This window comes from Stenella coeruleoalba (genome assembly GCF_951394435.1).
Source record: "Stenella coeruleoalba genome assembly, chromosome: 9".
Classification (NCBI taxonomy): Eukaryota; Metazoa; Chordata; class Mammalia; order Artiodactyla; family Delphinidae; genus Stenella; species Stenella coeruleoalba.
Window position 1 is genome coordinate 70,494,362 of NC_137155.1, and position 18,956 is coordinate 70,513,317.

The 18,956-nt window shown below is 35.9% G+C and overlaps 1 protein-coding gene across 18 annotated transcripts in view; it reads left to right on the plus strand.

Annotated features, from left to right (window-relative positions):
- Positions 1-18,956, plus strand: part of FOXP2 (forkhead box P2) — a 531,942-nt gene that overhangs the window by 376,727 nt on the left and 136,259 nt on the right. For 16 of the 18 annotated variants that reach the window (XM_079931102.1, XM_079931101.1, XM_079931091.1 and 13 more), the window contains one exon: positions 207-296. In XM_079931102.1, the coding sequence (XP_079787228.1) occupies positions 207-296 (90 nt within the window). Of the gene's footprint in view, positions 1-206; positions 297-3,914; positions 3,973-18,956 lie in introns of all 18 variants that reach the window. The other 2 variants (XM_079931099.1, XM_079931100.1) reach the window with 1 other exon arrangement.

The following is an 18,956-nucleotide window of genomic DNA, read 5'->3' on the forward strand; positions in this document are numbered from 1 at the left end:
CATGCATCTCTGTTATTTTAAGTAAAGTTGTGTATTTGTGTGTTATGTGAATTTTTTTCACATTAGAAGAAAAAGAATATTTAATGATTCTCTTTAGAAAGGAGGTGGGATTCTCATACATTAAAGCCTATTACTATTAACTAAGGAATAACTGATAACTTACCTTTCAACAAAATATTTAGATATTGCTCACTTTTCACTTCTAGGCTCTCCAAGCAGCAAGACAACTTCTCTTACAGCAGCAAACAAGTGGATTGAAATCTCCTAAGAGCAGTGACAAACAGAGACCACTGCAGGTTAGTAAAGCACTCCTGTCCTTGGGATCTTACTTTAAAAGACGTTTGTAATGATTACAGATGTGCAGACCCAGTTGTATACATACAGAAAATTATTACATTTGCATATGTAAGTAATTCTAATTCAAAAAGAGAACTCATTTCATCTTCTTGAAAGAGAAAAAATAATCTATTAGCATAGATTTCAAAAGTTTACAAGGTCACTTTTTGGACAAGTTGTGTAGGGACATTTGGTATACATAGGCATTAGGAGTTTTGTATAAAACTCCCTTGTGGGATTTTAATGAAATTTTATTCACAAACAGGTTAAAATGTGAAATGTCTTCCTTAAAAGCAAAGTTATAGTAAAATGGTAGGGAAGAAACAAAGCAGTCTTAGACAACCCTTTTGCAGTTGTATCCAAGTGACAAATGCAGAAAACCTCCAGGGTTGCCAAAAAAACTGTGTGAGTTTGCCAAGGAGTTATTGCTGTTGCCACAGTTATAAAAACACATTCTGGAGTTTGTTGTCCTTTTTCACTATGTTTGTCCTGTGAAACTGATAGTATGTATGTCTTTTAAAGTAACTTTTTGTTACATAATACAACCATTGTTTTATATAGCTTTAACCAAAATATATAGGACATTAGGGGAAAGAAACATTTTTATAGGGTACTTTTTAAATGTTTGGAAGGTAGAATCTGGAATTGTATAAAACATTATTCAAAATGTTTATCAGTTCTGTTGAAAGATAAGCAATGCTTCCTTTTTGAATCATGTGTTATGTACACGTCTAATAAGACAAGCTTAGTTTTTTTAAAAAAGTCAGCATCTTTCTTATTGCTTTATTTTAACAAAACAATCTTGAAAAAAAAATTTTTATGGCCTAGGTTTCTGTTTTCATTTTCAGGTGTACTCTCAGATGCTAGTAACTAAGTCTTACATGGTGCCCTACTGAAACTTAGTTTGTGTAACAGAATTACTGGCTACTGATCTACACAATCCAGAAGCTACTCATTACCTAAAAACTGAATTGAATGCATAGTCCCGAGGCAAATATGAGATGAGAATATATATTCTTGGGAACAAACCCATTTTTGTGGGGTGGATGGGAAGAAGGGGTCCTGGGGATAGGGGATGTGACGTACCGATGTCTGCCATGATTGCAAATGAAAGTTATATTGAATCAGCCTAAGTTTAAGATTCATTTTAATTTTTTTCTTTTTTAAAATAAATTTCACATTCTTTGTTTTAACTAGTCAGTAATTCTGTAGTGACAAACTTTCCTCACTGTCATATCCCTGCCCGAGTAATAACAAGTGATAACGGTGGTTGGAGTATTTCCATTGAATTATCTGATGCCATGAGAGCCTCTCCATACATTTACATGACAGAGAGAAATTTACATAGAAGTCACAGATAGCAAATGAAATGTTTATCCTCACTATGGCTTCAGGCTGGGAATTTTGCTTTCTTGTTGGTATAGCAAAGGAGATTTAGATGCTGGCAGCGTAAGCCAAAGGTAGGGAAGAGTTTATTGTTTCAAATACCTGAAAAACACTGTATATTGTCCTAATTCTGTTTTTATCATATCTCATGACAAAATAGACAAAATAATAAGTTGTTCCTCTCCAAAGCTAGGTCCAGTAGAAGTTTCTTTATTGCTGGTTACCAGGGTATCTCTGGAAAGAATGGCTGGGCTTTAGCTTTTCTACTTTCCTTTTTTGTTGTATTGGAAGGCAAAAATGTGATACTTCGTTCAACTAAAATATACATAATTTTTCTTGGAAAACACACACACATATAATGTGGAAATACTAATGACTCTAAAATAAGAAATTGTTGCTCACGTACCAAATGTTGTTATATAAAAGTTTGAGCAGAACTCCTCAATTTTGTTATTTTATCACCAAAGGGTGATTAATAGTACTATAAATACCTTTTAACAATTTCAGTGGCTAACCATTACCACAAACTTCCATTGTGTCACTTACATTTAGTGCTTTGTGACTCATATTATTATGAATACATATCCATTGTACATATTATAAAACTGTAGCATTTTATTATTACTTTGTAATTTTAGTGGGATCTAATGCCAAAATGTCATAGGAATGAAAAGTTGGTTGGTTTTTATGAATAAGAATTTAGAAATAATGAATGAAGACTTATTTGTTCACCAAAATATACACTGCAATTAATATGAGTCTACAGTCTTAGTGTTTCATAGTACTTGATAAGCTTAGCAACTGGAAACATGCTGGGATTGTATTGAAAATCTAATAGCAACCTGATAGCATTTTATACTAGCTTACACATGTTGTCAAAGGGGGATATTAGGTAATGCTTATCTTTGCATCTGCAAATACTATTTAACATGAGTTGCACTATTTGCCACTTATGTTAAAGAAAAGGGTAGAATATCTTTGTTAAAAATTTTAACCATTTAATATGAAAGTAACACTTAACTTCTATGATTCTCTCACAGCCGACTTCTTTTTCTACTTACCTAAGAGTTTAACCAACCTTTCATAATAGAGTTGGTGTAGATTATCTTTTAGAATTAAAAAAAGATAGTTGAAAATGTTTCAAAAGCTATACTTTCAAGGCAAAGTATTTGGTGTTAATAGATCATGGTGGCTTGTACTTTATCAGGCATAACATATTTTTAGAAGACCAGAAGAGATACTATGTGGTTTTCATTTTAAAATATAGTTTTGATGGAGAACTATTTTATAACATTTGAAAGAAAATACAGATTTCCTTAAAAATCTGTTTTAATGGCTCAAGTCACAAGAACAATATTCAGTTGCTTTGTTATATTCAACTGAATTTCTTTTAAATGTTTAAAAGTGGTGGCCAGATTTGAGGTGTGACATGGTAGAGAGAATATTTCTAGCAGACTAATATTTATCTTTTCAGGTATTTTTCATTTACACTTTTTCAGGTTCTTGTACTACAGATAGCTTAGATAGTAGCATATCTAGTGCAAAATGGAAAGAAGAAAATCACATCTGACAAGCTTGAGTACCGATTGTAGTAGTGATTTCACTTTCATGTATAGATATCTGAATATATCTTTGAAACTTGTTCACATATTCTGTTCATTACATGAAGCACCAATTGAATAGGTCCAATCAGTAGGTACATTGATTAATGACATATTGATGAATAATATACAAAGATTGTGATGCAAATGGGAGCTGATATTAAACTAAGCGTTACAAGATGTTCCTTCTTTACGTTCTTACTATGTATCCCAGAAAAACGTAACTAATAATAACAGGTGAAGACAGCCTCTCATTTTAGTTGGTTTTATTTATCTGTATCTACTCCTGGCACTTCTAGACTTGATATACCCATAGCGTTCAGTAATGAGAAAAGTTAGCCAAAGAGAATATGTAATGCTTTCAATTTCATGAAACTAATTTCCAGGTTATTAAAAAGAGTAAGTTCACACACACATATGTACACACACACACACAAATACATTTGCATACACATACATGCACACTTCCATAATCTATAATTTTAAAACTTTTTGTAAAATACATTATCAATTTTCTAGCCTATGACAAATCTACTTAATTTAGTTTAGGTATGAAAATTGGTCGCATTATTGTTCTTGTTACATTTACAGCCATGAGACAGACTTGTGGTTCTTCAACAGCTGTGCAGAGCAGAGACGTAAATTTAAGGTAAATGCCATTGCTTTGCTATCTTAGATGAATATTAGTATATAGCGTTGTAATCACTTCCTTCGTTGTAGGTTAATATCTTATATAAGGTTCTCTTTTCCAGTAGGTAATTAATTTTTTTTTATAATTCTGTTTTAAATAGTTCGAGAATGGAATAGTAAAAAGCAAAAGTGAATTAAACCTAGGGGTCTTATTCTGACTCTGCCACAAACTAGTTATATAAGCTTGAGGAAGTCACTCAACATCTTTAAAATAAAGACATTGGGACACCTGATGGACAAAATATAATATTCTGTGGTTAAAAATTTATTTCACTTTTTTTTTTGAACTAAGTGATAGGCATCGTAATGTTTCAGGAAAAGCTGTATCTTGGATGTTAGCTTATGCATTAAGGATTATGTTTGCCTATTCGTTTGTTTTCAGTTACAGAGCACTTTATTAACATACCATAGCCAAAAATAATGCTTTGGAATCAAAATAGCAAATCCCATATGTTTGAAAACCATGGTGCAAGTATCATTTTATATAACATCTAAGGAAGTTTTGTTTAATGCCTTGAAATAATTTTATAAATTGCTTTTAGGGAAAATCTAAGCTACACAAGGAGTTATTTTACCATGTATTTAATAAACTACATTAAAATATGTTGTGATATAGTACAATTTAACAAATTTCTACCATCCTCTACTTCACTCCAAATTGTTAAAATTAGCATTGTCCAACAAAACAAGAAATTCTGCAATAAACTAATCAGCATTTCTAAAATTTCATGTTCCAGGGAAAAAAATCAAAAATAAAGTATAAAATGTATAAATAATGAAATATTTATCCTGGGTTAAAATACTAACTCTGTGGGTAATAGAATTGGACACTGATAAATATGTTTTAGGAAATTATTAAAGTCCATTCATGCAGTGGTAAAGAATGAAATTGAATATTTCCTTTTCAACATTAATATTTGATTTCTAGTTATAAGAATTAGAGAGAAACTAAAACACATTTTGTTCCAAATACTGAAAGCAACATAAGCAAGAAATCTGCAATATGTGTTTGAGTAGGGCAATCTACTGTGATGCAGAAAACTTAGAAAGAATTTTTTTTTTTTTTTGCGGTACGCGGGCCTCTCACTGTTGTGACCTCTCCCGTTGCGGAGCACAGGCTCCGGACGCGCAGGCTCAGCGGCCATGGCTCACGGGTCCAGCCGCTCCGCGGCATGCGGGATCCTCCCGGACCGGGACACGAACCCGTGTCCCCTGCATCGGCAGGCGGACTCTCAACCACTGCGCCACCAGGGAAGCCCAGAAAGAATTTTTAAAAGTTGTTTTTTGCTATCTATATTTTCTGTATATCAGAAAAATAAGCAGTATTATATTTTTATATCATAAATTTTAAAAAGAGCTTAATTTAAAAACTACTAAAAAGGACAGACTATGCCTTGTGTGGTCCTCATTTTCCCATTCCAGTAAAGAACATTTCTTAAGAGGCAGCGTGAAATAGACAGTCTTGTAGGAATGTTACAGAATAAAATCATTCTTAAAATATTATGATGTTGCCACCTGCAGCCAGATGCACAGGGCTGACGCCCCGTGGAGGAGGGTCTGGGACCTCCAGTCCATCGCTGCTAAGTGTGCTGCGTGGAAAACTTGTGAACGATCCACTCATGGCATGGAGGACAAAGAACATATGTTTTGGGGTCTGAAGCCTATCTTTGGCCTCAGTTAGTAGAACCTTGGGTAGAGTAACTTGATCTCTTGAAGCCTGTTTCCTTATCTCTAAAATAGGAATAAGGATACCCACCTTGCCAGATTGTTGTGAAGACTAAAAAGAGTACTATATAAAGTGACTAGCATGAATCCTTGCACTTATAATAAATTAATAAATAATTTCTGTTACGCTCAGCTCCAGGAAATTTATAATTAATCCAAGGCTATGATAAATATTCTATAATATGTTACCTTCTACTTGGTCATAATTGTCACAATTCACTATTCACTCTGATATGAAGTGTGCCTAATTTATGAGAAAGCAACAGTGAGTGTTTTAGGTACTACTAGAGTATGTCCCCCTGTTGTAGGCCTCCACACCATGTACATGTCACACTTGCCACATATAAACTTATAATGTTTGTCTTCCCTGCTAGACTGTGAGCTCTATGACAGCAGGGATCATGCATGTCCTACTCGTCTTCCAGTGCCTAACACAGTGCCTGGTGAATAATAGAGCTCAGTAAATACCTGCTGGAACAATGAATGAGGGGGAGATTGTGTTGAGTGGAGAGTGTGAGGAAGTTGGAGGGGGTAAAGCTTCATTCATTCAGTGAAAACTGAGTATTTATGTGTAATATCCTCAGGGACTTATGATTTGGTTGAGGAGATAGTAATACTTGCGCACAAATATCAGGGCACAGTGGATGTGCTGTGGGAGTCAGAAAAGCAGAAAGTGCTATAAGTATTTTACCTTATTTTACTGAGTATAGTTGACTTACAATATCGTATTAGTTTCAGATGTGCAACATAGTAATTTGATTTTTTTTATAGATTACACACCATACAAAGTTATTTTATAAAGTATTGACAATATTCTCTGTGCTGTGCATTACATGCTTGTAACTTACTTGTTTTATAACTGGTGGTTTGTACCACTTAATCCCAGTCACCTCTTTCAGCCTTTGTCCTACCCCTCTTCCCTCTGGTAACCACTAGTTTGTTCTCTGTACCTGTGAGGCTGTTGTGTTATATTTATCTGTTTTGTTTTTTAGATTTCACATGTAAGTGAAAATATACAGTACTTGTCTTTCTCTTCTGACTTATTTCACGAAGTGTAATACCCTCCAGGTCCATCCATGTTGTCCCACATGGCAAGATTTCATTCTCTTTATGGCTAATATAATCACATCTTCTTGATCTGTTCATCTATCAATGGACACTTAGGTTGTTTCCATAGCTTGGCTATTATAAATAATGCTGCTATGAACATTGTGGTGCATATAACCTTTTGAATTCACGTTTTCTTTTTTTTTTTCTCTTTTGGATAAATACCCAGGAATGAAATTGCTGAATTGTGTGGTAGTTCTATTTTTTATTTTATTTATTTATTTATTTTTTTTTCGGTACGCGGGCCTCTCACCGCTGCGGCCTCTCCCGTTGTGGAGCACAGGCTCCGGACGCACAGGCCCAGCGGCCACGGCTCATGGGCCCAGCCGCTCCACGGCACGCGGGATCCTCCCGGACCGGGGCACGAACCCACGCCCCCTGCATCGGCAGGCGGACTCTCAACCACTGCGCCACCAGGGAAGCCCTCTATTTTTAATTTTTTGAGGAGCCTCCATCCTATTCTCCATAGTGGCTGCCCTGATTTACATTACCACTGACAGTGTGTGAGGATTGCCTTTTCTCCACATCCTCACCAACACTTACTATTTCTCGTCTTCTTGATAACCATTCTGGCAAGTGTAAGATGACATCTCATTGTGGTTTTGATTTTCATTTTCCTGATGATTAGTGATGTTGACTCTATACGCATTTTAAAAAGAAAATTATTAATTCAGGTTCAAGTGATCAGGGAAGGCTTTGTGGAGAGGTAGCATTTATGTTAGGCTTAAAGAAAGGGAATTTGGTAGATAGAGAAAGTAAAGGACAATTTTTGATGGAGACATTTTCAAAAGATGTCATCAAAGATGTAGAGATGGGAAATGGTGAGGTCTGGTTAGGCAAGAGTAAGTAGTTTGTTTTGACCAGCATAGAGATGTCACACTAAAGGAATAACGAATGTATTGGAGGGCTAGAAGTGTACATAGCCAATTGTATACAGCCTGAAATGTCAAGCTAATGAGTCTGTACTTTATGATTTAGGCAGCAGAGGTTGTTAAAGGTTTTTGATGAGGAAGTGACACAATGAAAGCAGTGTATTGTGGAGATCTAGTCAACAGTGCTGCATCTGGAGGATGCTTTGGGGGAAGGGAGTTGTGAGAGATCTAGAATAAGGTAATCTTTAAAAAATTTTGAGGCTGGCATTTCATGAATTGAGCTTTAGAAATGTTGAGTTTGAGGTGATGGCATGAAAGTAAATGGAATTAGCAAGCTTTTAGAAAATTAGAGTTTGACAGAGAGGTCAGAGTTAGAGACAAATATTTGTGAAATAATCCAGAAGTGATGGATGAATCCACGAAAGTGGAGGAGATTTCTGAGAAAGATAATCTAAAGAGGAGCTCACTAACATCGACAATTTTTAAAGCAAGAGGAAAAAGAAGCAGAAGAAATTAAAGAGGGGAAAAGAAGAATCAAATTAGCTTTTGCTCTATTCAATAAGGTCAAGGAAAGGGAGAGTTTTTACAACACAGAGCTTGTCAACCACATCAAACAGTGACCATGAGGATGAGCATTTTCATACATGCACTGTTGAACTGCAACACTGATCATTTCTAACCCTCCTCTTTTTTTTATCATTTGCTAATAACTCAAGATTTGCAATACTAATATTATCAGTAATGAATGGAAAAAAACTTACTTTAATATAAATGTTAAATAGAAGGTAGATAATAAATGTACTTTTACTTCCCTGATTGCTGTGTTTCCAATCATATAAGCAAATGTATATTGCATATATAGTACTGAGTTCCCACAAATTAAATCTGGGAGAAAACTGCTTTCTAGGAGGTCACATTTTCTCTTTTCTTAGCTACCCAAGCCCTTGCCTCTTCCTGTAATCCATTAGGATTTTAAGTATATATTCCCTTGACTTCTCTTCCTTAACTAAAGTAAGAGCAAGAAAGAAATAGAACATTAATATTGTTAAGGGAGCTCTCCATAGGATTTAAGACTTAGGCTGTGAATTTTACCTTAAGATGTTTGGAGGTGTTGTACAAGCTAAATTGAATGACAAAGTGAAGAACAGTGTCAGTACATGATTAAAAACAAAAAGTGAAATTATTTTGAAATTCACTTACATTTAAGATTCATTGTGTTTCCTCTGTGGATTCTATTCGTATCTATAATCCTGCATTCTCCATTTCTACTTGGTTTTCTTAAAATTTCTCTGCCACCTTCACCTTTTCCACTGTAGTTTTTCTTCCTTTGCCATTCCGTTCTTTCCGCTCATCATGTAATCTTTTCCATTTAACTTAATCTCTGTCCCTTCAGGCCCCATACTGAGAAAAGAATAACTTTAAGTGCCTTAATTATTTAATTCTATCTTGAACCTAAAAGGTATTCTAGCAGATCATTTTACTAACAAAATAGTAAATCTATGTGACTTCTTAAAATCCAGTATCCAATATTTTAGTTCTGATCTTGCCCCAAGAATAGTTTCTTTTATGCTATTTTAAATTGTAGTTTTAGTATGCAAGCAGCTTTACCCTTGAATATCTCAGATACTTAGGAGGACCTGAAGCATTTCATGCAGTGCGAGAAATCTCCTGTTACTGATGACATGTATAGGTGGCTCTTTCAAAGTCAGCCATCAGAATGGTTTTATCCTTCCTTCCTTAAATCCTTTTGCCAGACTTCCCAGAAAACTTAGTAAGAAATTCAAACTAGAATTGCTTGGGATGGTTGTATGAAATGGCAGTTTTCCTAAACAGATCTTAGGGTGTGCATTATAATTTTAATAACGGTGAATTTGGAAGCACGGCATTTGAAATGATCAAACAAAAGTGTAATGAATTGTTCTTTCAAAAATATTTGTCACTGTGCCTTACTATGAAAAGCATATAAGCTCATTATAAGAATCTAATATGATTTTTAAGTTAAATTATGGTTGGTCACTAAGTTATTTTTCCCAAAGGCACTTAATAAATGTTAATAAATTGCTATAGTGTAGTAGATATTTTAAGATGAAAATTATGTTCTCTGATTAGATGAGGATGAAACCACTCATGAGAATTATAGTAGACCCTTGACATTCACAGGGTATGCAGCCTGAGATCTTCATGAACCCTCAAATTCAAGAAATTTCCAGTTCAAAAACACGAGAGGTCTGTGCAGTCTTTCTTCCAGTCTTTCTCTGAATCAAATTACCATCGTCACGTGCAGAGTGTAACACAAGTTAACTTTCCAACTTTCAGTAAAATTTACCTCTTGATTAATGTCAGTTTTTTTTTTAATGAAACATTTTTTTTCACATCACAGGTTTTTCTACATCAGTGAGAACAGGTAGAGAACAGCAAAGCTGTATTTATGATGGAAGGATCCACAGGGGTGGAGGAGTTAGGTTGTGTGTGTGGGAGTCAGCATTCTAAAGACTAGATCAGCCCCCCCAGCATGCTTGATTTAGTTTCATGGCTTGACAAATTCCACAGGTGTAATGTCTTGGAACTTTGGGGTAATTGGAAAATAATCAGACCAATCCTCAACATCTGTGAATTTTAGGATCTTGCAATCTAGCATCAATGAGGAAAATCTTAAGTGAACAAACAAGTTCCCCGTACTTTCTCTGCTGATATCTTATTTGAAGAATTGAGAGAGGCACTCAAGATTAATGTTAATATTTTCATCCTTCTTACTTGTAAATATCCAATAACATCAGTAGATAATCTGGGCTACTCCTTCACAGTAAAAGTTGCCTGGGACGTTTTTGAAAGGCATGGGGGAAGGCTGTGTCTTGGGTATGAAGAGACCCCCCATAGAAGTTCAGTAATGAGTAGAGGCTTTATTTTAGTAACCATTGACTGTCGACTGGTTTGGCCCCGACATTCTGAGCTTGGTATTTTATCCCTCAAATTAGGGAGCCTCTGTTTAATTCAGTTCACAGTTGAAGGTCTTGAATCACATCCAGCTTGGCTAAAAGTATTTGGTGGTTATTTAAAAAGAAAGGATTTGTTTGATCATGCCGATTTTTATAGTTCTATCATCATAAGCATAAAACCTGCAGGACCTAGTAGTTAAGCATCTTGATAACACAAAACAAACAGACAATTCCTTTGCACAGCATATAAATTCTTAACACTTCTAATGCTAACACTTGCATTGCTGTAAAAGCTGCCACTTTGATATCTTCTATTGCTAGTGCTACTGCACATTCTCAAGTGACAAACCAAGGAACACATTGAACATTATGATGTGCTGACGTGAGGAAAATTTGTTGTCTCACAGAAAAACTGGAGTAAATTCTTCAATAAAATATCCTTGTAAAAACAAACAAAAAACCTCAAAGGAGAAAATCATTCTCTCTATTCCACCTTCTTCCCATAGAACCAAGCATGTAATAGACATTTTTATTTTATAAATTTATTTATTTATTATTATTATTTTTTTGGCTCTGTTGGGTCTTTGTTGCTGTGCACAGGCTTTCTCTAGTTGCGGCGAGCGGGGGCTACTCTCCATTCCGGTGCGCAGGTTTCTCATTGCCGTGGCTTCTCCTGTTGCAGAGCGTGGGCTCTAGGCACATGAGCTTCAGTAGTTGTGGCGCATGGGCTTAATTGCTCTGTGGCATGTGGGATCTTCCTGGGCCAGAGATCGAAGCTGTGTCCCCTGTATTGGCAGGCGGATTCTTAACCACTGAGCCACCAGGGAAACCCCTAGACATTTAAAACATATTCATTAGTGATTAAAATACGTTTAGAGTTCTAGTTTCTCAAAAACGTGGGCATCGTTTAAACTTTTTCTTTTATTCCAGGAGAATTTATTTCCCTTAATCAATAACCGTCGCCACTCCCCTGCATAGTCTTAGAGTTCACTTAGGCTAATGGTAGTTTTTAAATCTAAAAAATTACTTGAAAATCTTTTAAAAATGGAGCATCTTGGGTTCATCCAAGAATATTGAGTTAAAATTTGAGGGGATGGGATCTTAGAAAATCAAAATATTTTAAACTCTCCCAGGAGATTCTAATGCAGCTGGTCTATAGTATGTAGGAACCCTGCAACTCTTCTGCAACAGGAAAGTGGTTCCCTGTAATAAAAAGTACTGCGTCTGAATTCTTATTAATATACTGTCATTTTTCCTCCCAGGGACTCAGTTTTCCAACCTACACAATTAAATGGCTGTAAACTAGTGATATCTCAGTTTCCTTCCAGACTCAGCAGTCTTTTAATGTCAGTCCTGTGTTTTGTTTTGTTTGTTTGTTTGTTTATATATGTCTTTATATCTGAGCTAACTAAAAAGGTCCCTGAGCGGGTTTCTTGGGATACCTCTCTCTGTTCATTCTTTCCAGGGGCATTTCCAACAACATTGTGAGAATTTTATTTTTACTATCCTTAGTTCTCATGTAACATTATAAGATCTTATCTTTGACTTTTTAAAAAATAATATCTGCTTTCTAAAGTCCTCAGTATATGTCTGCTATGCCCAATTGGCCTTCCTTTAGGAGTTAGAAACCTTAAGGAAAAAAAACTCCTTGTCTTCAAGGATAGCTGTCCCGTGCAGTGGTCCTGCATGCTGATCTCATTGTCCACAACCCAGTTTTTACAAATTATATGAGCAGCAGTGTCAAACTACTTATGGTTCCTCCAAAATTGCTTCATGTCTCCATACAGGTGACCTTGCCCTTCTCTTTTGTCAATATGCCCTTCTCTGCCTTTCCATCTGGAAAACTTCTGTGAAGCTTTTAAATCATCACTGTCAGGTACTCTATGAAGCCCCCTTTGAAACCCTCACCTGCCACACACACACAGTGTAGAATTAATTATTCCTATCTATGTATTATTTCTATGTCTTAGGTATACTTCTGTTCTTGCATGTATCACACTGAATCATATTTACTATAAGTTCCTTGAAGGCCAGAACTATCTCATTCATCTTCACATTTCCAGTGTCTGGTACATAGTATGTTGTGGTTTCTTTTGTTTGTTTGTTTGTTTTATTTTTTTTGGCCACACTGGGTCTTCGTTGTTGCACGCAGGCTTTTCTCTAGTTGTGGCGAGCGGGGGCTACTCCTCCTTGCGGTGCGCGGGCTTCTCATTGTGGTGGCTTCTCTTGTTGTGGAGCACGGGCTCTAGGCACGTGGGCTCAGCAGTTGTGGCACACGGGCTTAGTTGCTCCGCGGCATGTGGGATCTTCCCGGACCAGGGCTTGAACCCATGTCCCCTGCATTGGCAAGCAGGTTCTCAACCACTGCGCCACCAGAGAAGCCCCATGGTACATTTTGCATAAATGCGTGGAGTCCATAGACAAGTGCTAGTCTATAGCCCTATCAAATTCCCCCTTTCTCCTAGGCTCGAGGTGTGTTTTTCTCAGTTGCCTACTGGGGCATCTCAACCCAGATCAACTTGTCTCAGACTGCAATTATTTCTCTCTCCCCACACTTGTTTTTGTTAACTTTTTCTGAATTCTGTTCTACAGTCTCCAACTGTAAACTCTTTTAATTTGATTGGGCCATATTCCTCTGCCGTAATGTGAAAATCACTCTGTTTTTCAACCTCTCAGCATGGCACAAAAGGCTATAAATTATCATACACCTGTTACTTTATAACCATGACTTAATCCTCACTGCTTACTGAACATGCTGTTTATTCATTTATTCATTCATTCACAAATGTTTGTAGTTCACTTCTTATATACTAGGCACTCTGCGTGGCATCATGAACTATTAGAAGTTGGACACCTATTTGCCTTTGTTCCTGTTTCTCCATCTGTTTAGAATGTCAGCCCCACACCGTCTTATCTGGTTGCCAAACCTTTACACACACCTCAAGATCCTATTCCCTTGAGTCTTCTGACTCTTCACAGAGAAATAATCCCTCACTTACATATATTTTCAGAACCTGTACCATACTTTTTTATTATTCTACATGTATTAGTTACAAAGGTAGATTATACCATATTTTATTAAAGTTATTTGACTACTTCTGTAGCTCAGTCTCAGACTCAAGCCCTTTGAGGTCAGAGATTATATTTTATTTCTAACATAATGCTTGGCACATGGTAGATGCTAAATAAACCTTTGCAGAATTGAATTGAACTAGGCCAATTGAATTGCTGTTTCTTTGTCAGAATAAGTTCAAGGTACCACTTCTTTCAACCTGATGAGACAAGTATGAAGGTATATTTATCAGCTTCTCTGTACTTCGTAGAAAGAAACTTGTAAGCAGACATGAATATCATATCATATCATGTGACTATGAATATATCATATCATATCATATGAATATCATTAGAAGACCAGATTCAGGCCCACCCTGCTCTCACATTACTAACACATCTTGTCTATTCTCTAGTTAGGCAGTCTGTTTATGAATAATACTCCAATTGATTCCCTTTCCCGGGTAGAAAACATGTAATATACTTATTTAACAATAACAGTGAACTCTTTCTCCTTTTATCTTTACCTAAATATTTTCTTTCCTGATTCTGTCTTCTGGTTTTTGAATTGTGTATACATATAAATATTTTGCTTTCAATAAGCCCTTTACTCCTTATTTAGTCTGTTTCTTTTGAACAAGATATACTGCTTCATATAATTCTGTACTAGTCATGCTTCTAACCCCACTAAATATCAATGATACTTTTACTAGGGTACTGGAAGTGAGAAATCTACTCAATAAAATGATATTGGAAATGTACAGGACACAGATGATATATGAGGATTTCTCAAATAATATCAGGGAACTATACGTTCTACATGATTTATTGGTATATAGTTTTTATGAGTTAATTTTATCTATTGCTTTAGCCATGGGGATTTTGGATATTTCGACTAAAACCCTGTCTAAATTTACTATGGAGTTTATCAGCTGCTCTGTTCAGGAATATAGATTTATTTTTCCTGTGAAACATGAACTCCATAGACAGAAAGTCCAGATTTGGCTGGTACAGCTGCTCAAGGATGACGCAAAAGACCAATGTTTCTTTCAGCCTCTTGTTCTGCCCCAGTATAGCCTCTGTCTTCATGGTCACAAGAGGGCTGCCCCTTCTCCAGGTATCATGTTCATGTTCCAGGTAGAAAGAAGGGGAAGGCAAAATACAAATAAATGCAAGTCAGCTGAATAACAAGTTTTCCCAGAAGCCCCACAGAATAGCTTCTCTTTCCATTTCATTGACCTGAACAGTATCACGTGAACACTCATTGCTTCATCTGAGTCTGTGAAGCTGATTATATTCAACCAGGCCTTTCGTCAACTTGAACAAAGTTTGGGTTCTTTTGGTAGAGAAGAAGAGAAGGATGAATTTTGAGATAGGCATCTGAACAGTGTCTGCCGACAACAGTTTAACATAGCTGTTAGTACCTCATGGGGCCTAAGAAATCTGTGAAAAGAGATTCTGTTTAAATTAAAAAACAAACCCTTGTGTTGAGGGCTGACTTTCAATAGATTGCAGTAAGGGTGCTTCTCTGCTGTGTAGGAAACCCCAAGAAAAGAGATTTTATGACTTGAGATACTTTAGTGACAAGAAATTTTGTTTTTTGGTAAAATTTCTTCTAGGAACATTTAGAAAGACATAAATCTGGACATTAATGTGATTAAAGGTCAGTTAGTTATAGGTCAGTTAGTTATAGGACTTTATTCTAAGTTTTAATATTTTTAATTATAACTAAAATGTTATTAAAGACTCCATATATTTTGAGTACTAGGTAAAGCACAATACAACGTAAGCTAAGCAGAGGTAATTCTTTCCCTCCAGGAAATTGCTACTGAAGCTTGGCAGCACTGGTGAGGTACCCCAGCTGAACATACATAGGCAGTGGAAGAAACACTGGAAAGTTTAGATAAATGAAGCATATGCATATTTTGCAAGTACAGAAGCAAGTGTTTTTGAAGGATAGTGAAAAAAATAGTCGTAGAAGGTAAAATTTAAACAAGTTAAGGTCAGAAATTTTTTTTTTTCACTTGGCTCTTACATATTGCTGGAAACTTTAAAAGAAAGTTCTCACTTCCCTTCCAGCTATAGTGAAGATAAGAGTTGTATTCCATACTTTTTCTATATTTCCTGCAGTAATCTGGATTGTAAGAAACTACACTAGAAAAATAGGTACTACCAAGGAAACCCTTCTTGCTCTCCCTCACCTCCATCCCTACGGACCCACATGAGTTCCTGCTGTGTTCCAAGTGCCAGGTACCTCGCCCATGATTGGTCATTTTATCTCCATGGAAACCCCAGAATTGGTCAGTACTATTCCTGTTTTACCTGTGAGGATCAGAGAGCCAGAAGCGTTCAGTAACTTTCCCAAGGAGCCAGGGCAGAATGTCAGATGTGTCTTGTTACCAGAACATTTTTTTTCCACCATCCTTTATGTTTGAAATGAATGAATCATTTCTTCAGGAATTCTCAACTTCAGGACAGGCAGGAGGACAGAACAGGCAGACATTCCTCATTCTGTGAAGGCTGCCTGTCTGGTGGAAGGCTCACCATTCTGGGGAGTAAGAATGGGAAGTCCCTGTGCTGTGTGTGATTCTGCCCAACCAAACCAGGATTATTCTTGTGAGTGTTTGTCATCACTTCATCCAGGGCTCCATGAGAATAAGAATTAATCATTGGTTTGCATCTGAGATACTGTAAATGCATAATGATTTTTAATAATCTCACCTTCTCTAATAGGTCCTGCATGCTTTCTGGTAATTATCCAGAATGAAATTAAAATGAAGTAGAGTCCATCCTCTTCTTAAAGTGTGTGATTTATGAAATTAGTGCAATTGGATTTTATCTTGCAAACAAAAGAAATAGTATAACTTTTATACTATTAAATAGTATAACTTTTAATAGTATATTAAATAGTATAACTTTTATACTATTATTTAATAATAGTATATTAAATAGTATAGTATAATAATATACTATTTAATAATAGTATATTAAATAGTACAACTTTTATACTATTAAATAGTATAACTTTTATACTATTATAGTATGAACTTTTCTTCAGAGAAATACATCATAAATTTAAGAAGCAAAGAAAGTAAGCCAGATAATCCTGTTATTTTTGTTCTCTGTAGTAAAATTGTGAACGTTTAAAGATGTCTAGCTATTTTTTTATCAGCTCTACCTGTATGTGGTTTCTTTTAATTTTATTTCTAATATTCATTTGCAATAGGCATTTTGCATATCATTAGACAAGGAAGATGAGACTCTAATGCCTTGTCAGTTCAGGCAGGTATATGGTGGACTAGGTGCAAGGTAGGAGGAGGAAATAGATTGTACTTCACAGCTCATTTACCCTCTGAAGAAATATTCATTTCTCTCCCTCTCTAAATCTCTGTGTCTCCCCCCCCCCATCTCCCCTTCTCTCTTTCTCTCTTTTCCTTTCCCCCTCTCTTCCTCTCATATTCTGGCTTTCAGGCCTCACTCTGCAACCCCTTCTTTAAACACTAGAACATTTAAATCTATCTATGAAATACAGAGACGCATATACATAAAGTAAAAAAGACTCAGTACTTTCTGGTTCGTGATTCCTGAGACTTTGAGGACACCAGAACTTGTTGGAAGCAGTGTGCATGAGATATCAAGTTTCTGATGAAGGACTGTTAAATGGGTTATTCAGTGCTAAGATGTAACTTGCCATCACTAAAGGGTCAAAATAGCATTGATTAACAGTGTCATACCAAATACAAATTGCTTTAAAAGAAACATCTGTTCTGGGACTAATTGAGAGTGAGGACTACTTCTTAAGAACTACATCAGAAAGGAGTACTTAAGCAATCGATGCAGTTATGGTATCTGGCATTCCATTCAAGAATTTCCAGCACTGCTGGACTAGAGCACAGGTTAGTTAATATATTTTATTCCCCGTCCCCCGACCTTTTTGCTTGCTATTCTATTCAAGGAGATATTTATTTAATAAAAAGAGAGTTCAGGAGTAATGTAGAAATAAATGGAAAAGTCTACTTTATACAATTTCGTATGAAACAAATAATTACCATGCTCCAGTGGAAAAGCTACAAGCTAAAAACAAGATAGCAGTAAGATTTCGAAACTGGTTTACAGTACTTCCATGTATTAGAATTTACATCCTCAGTCAATCAATCCATCAGAGAAACATGACTAAATGCCCTCAGTGTATTAGATACTTTGCTAAGCAGACATCAGGTACCATAGGGGATTCAAAGATGTTCCTATCCTCAGAGAGTTGGCAATCTGGCTAGATAAAAAATTCAAGATAATAACCATTCTTCTAAGCCATTTTAAACAAAACTCAGTGGTTTAAGGTTAAAAATAAAAACCCTCCTTGACAGTTATGGCTTTTTATGGAATAAATTGCCTTTTTTTTTCCCCCTCTAAGTGTTTAGTGAATCAGCCATCACTTATAAACTGAGCAGAGTAGGGTTTTCTTCATTTTTTGTGCCTCCTGAGGCTTTGTTTGTGGTTCTTTAAAATTTGTTTAGGACTGAGTTCCAGAGTCTAAGGGATACTGAAGCATGGAAACGAGTCTAAGGATAACAAGTAATATGATAGAGATGGTTAAAGGGAAAATGGGAGAGCCGATCACAAAGGGAGTTTACCCAGATCGAAAAGAAGAAAAGGGAGAAAAAAGTATTTTAATAATTTCTTCACATTCAAAAGAAATTATCATGCCGAGGGTAGTAGGCATTTATTTTTTTGCATTACTGAGACTAAGGGAAGAATATAAATTCTGTTTTAATAAGACTAATCAGAGTACTTATGTGCCGAATCCTCATGTCAGTGAAGGTTTTTAAGAGTTAACATGTTTGATGAAAAACATTTATAGCCACCGTTCTAAGTCCTGGTTTCAGTTTGCAAATAGCCTCATTTTGAGTGATTATTAAAGCAATGTGTGCTTACAAAAATAATTCAGAAACACAGAAGAATATGAAGGACTCAAATTCACCCAAATTCCAACCTCCCAGTGATATTATTAACACTTATCTACATGCTTACCAGCATTTGTGTGTGCGTCCACATGACATCATCATGCCAGTCTAGAAATGAATGCAGTTTTATATTTTGTAGTTTCTTTTTAAACATAAGAATCATTTGCATCCAGTTGTTGGCGTACAGCTTCGTTTAGGACCATGGAAAAGCACGAGCCTGTTTGTAAATGACCTGTTGTTGCTCGGTTCATGCTTTGCTGTAGCGGTAAGAGGCCAGACTCTGCTATATGG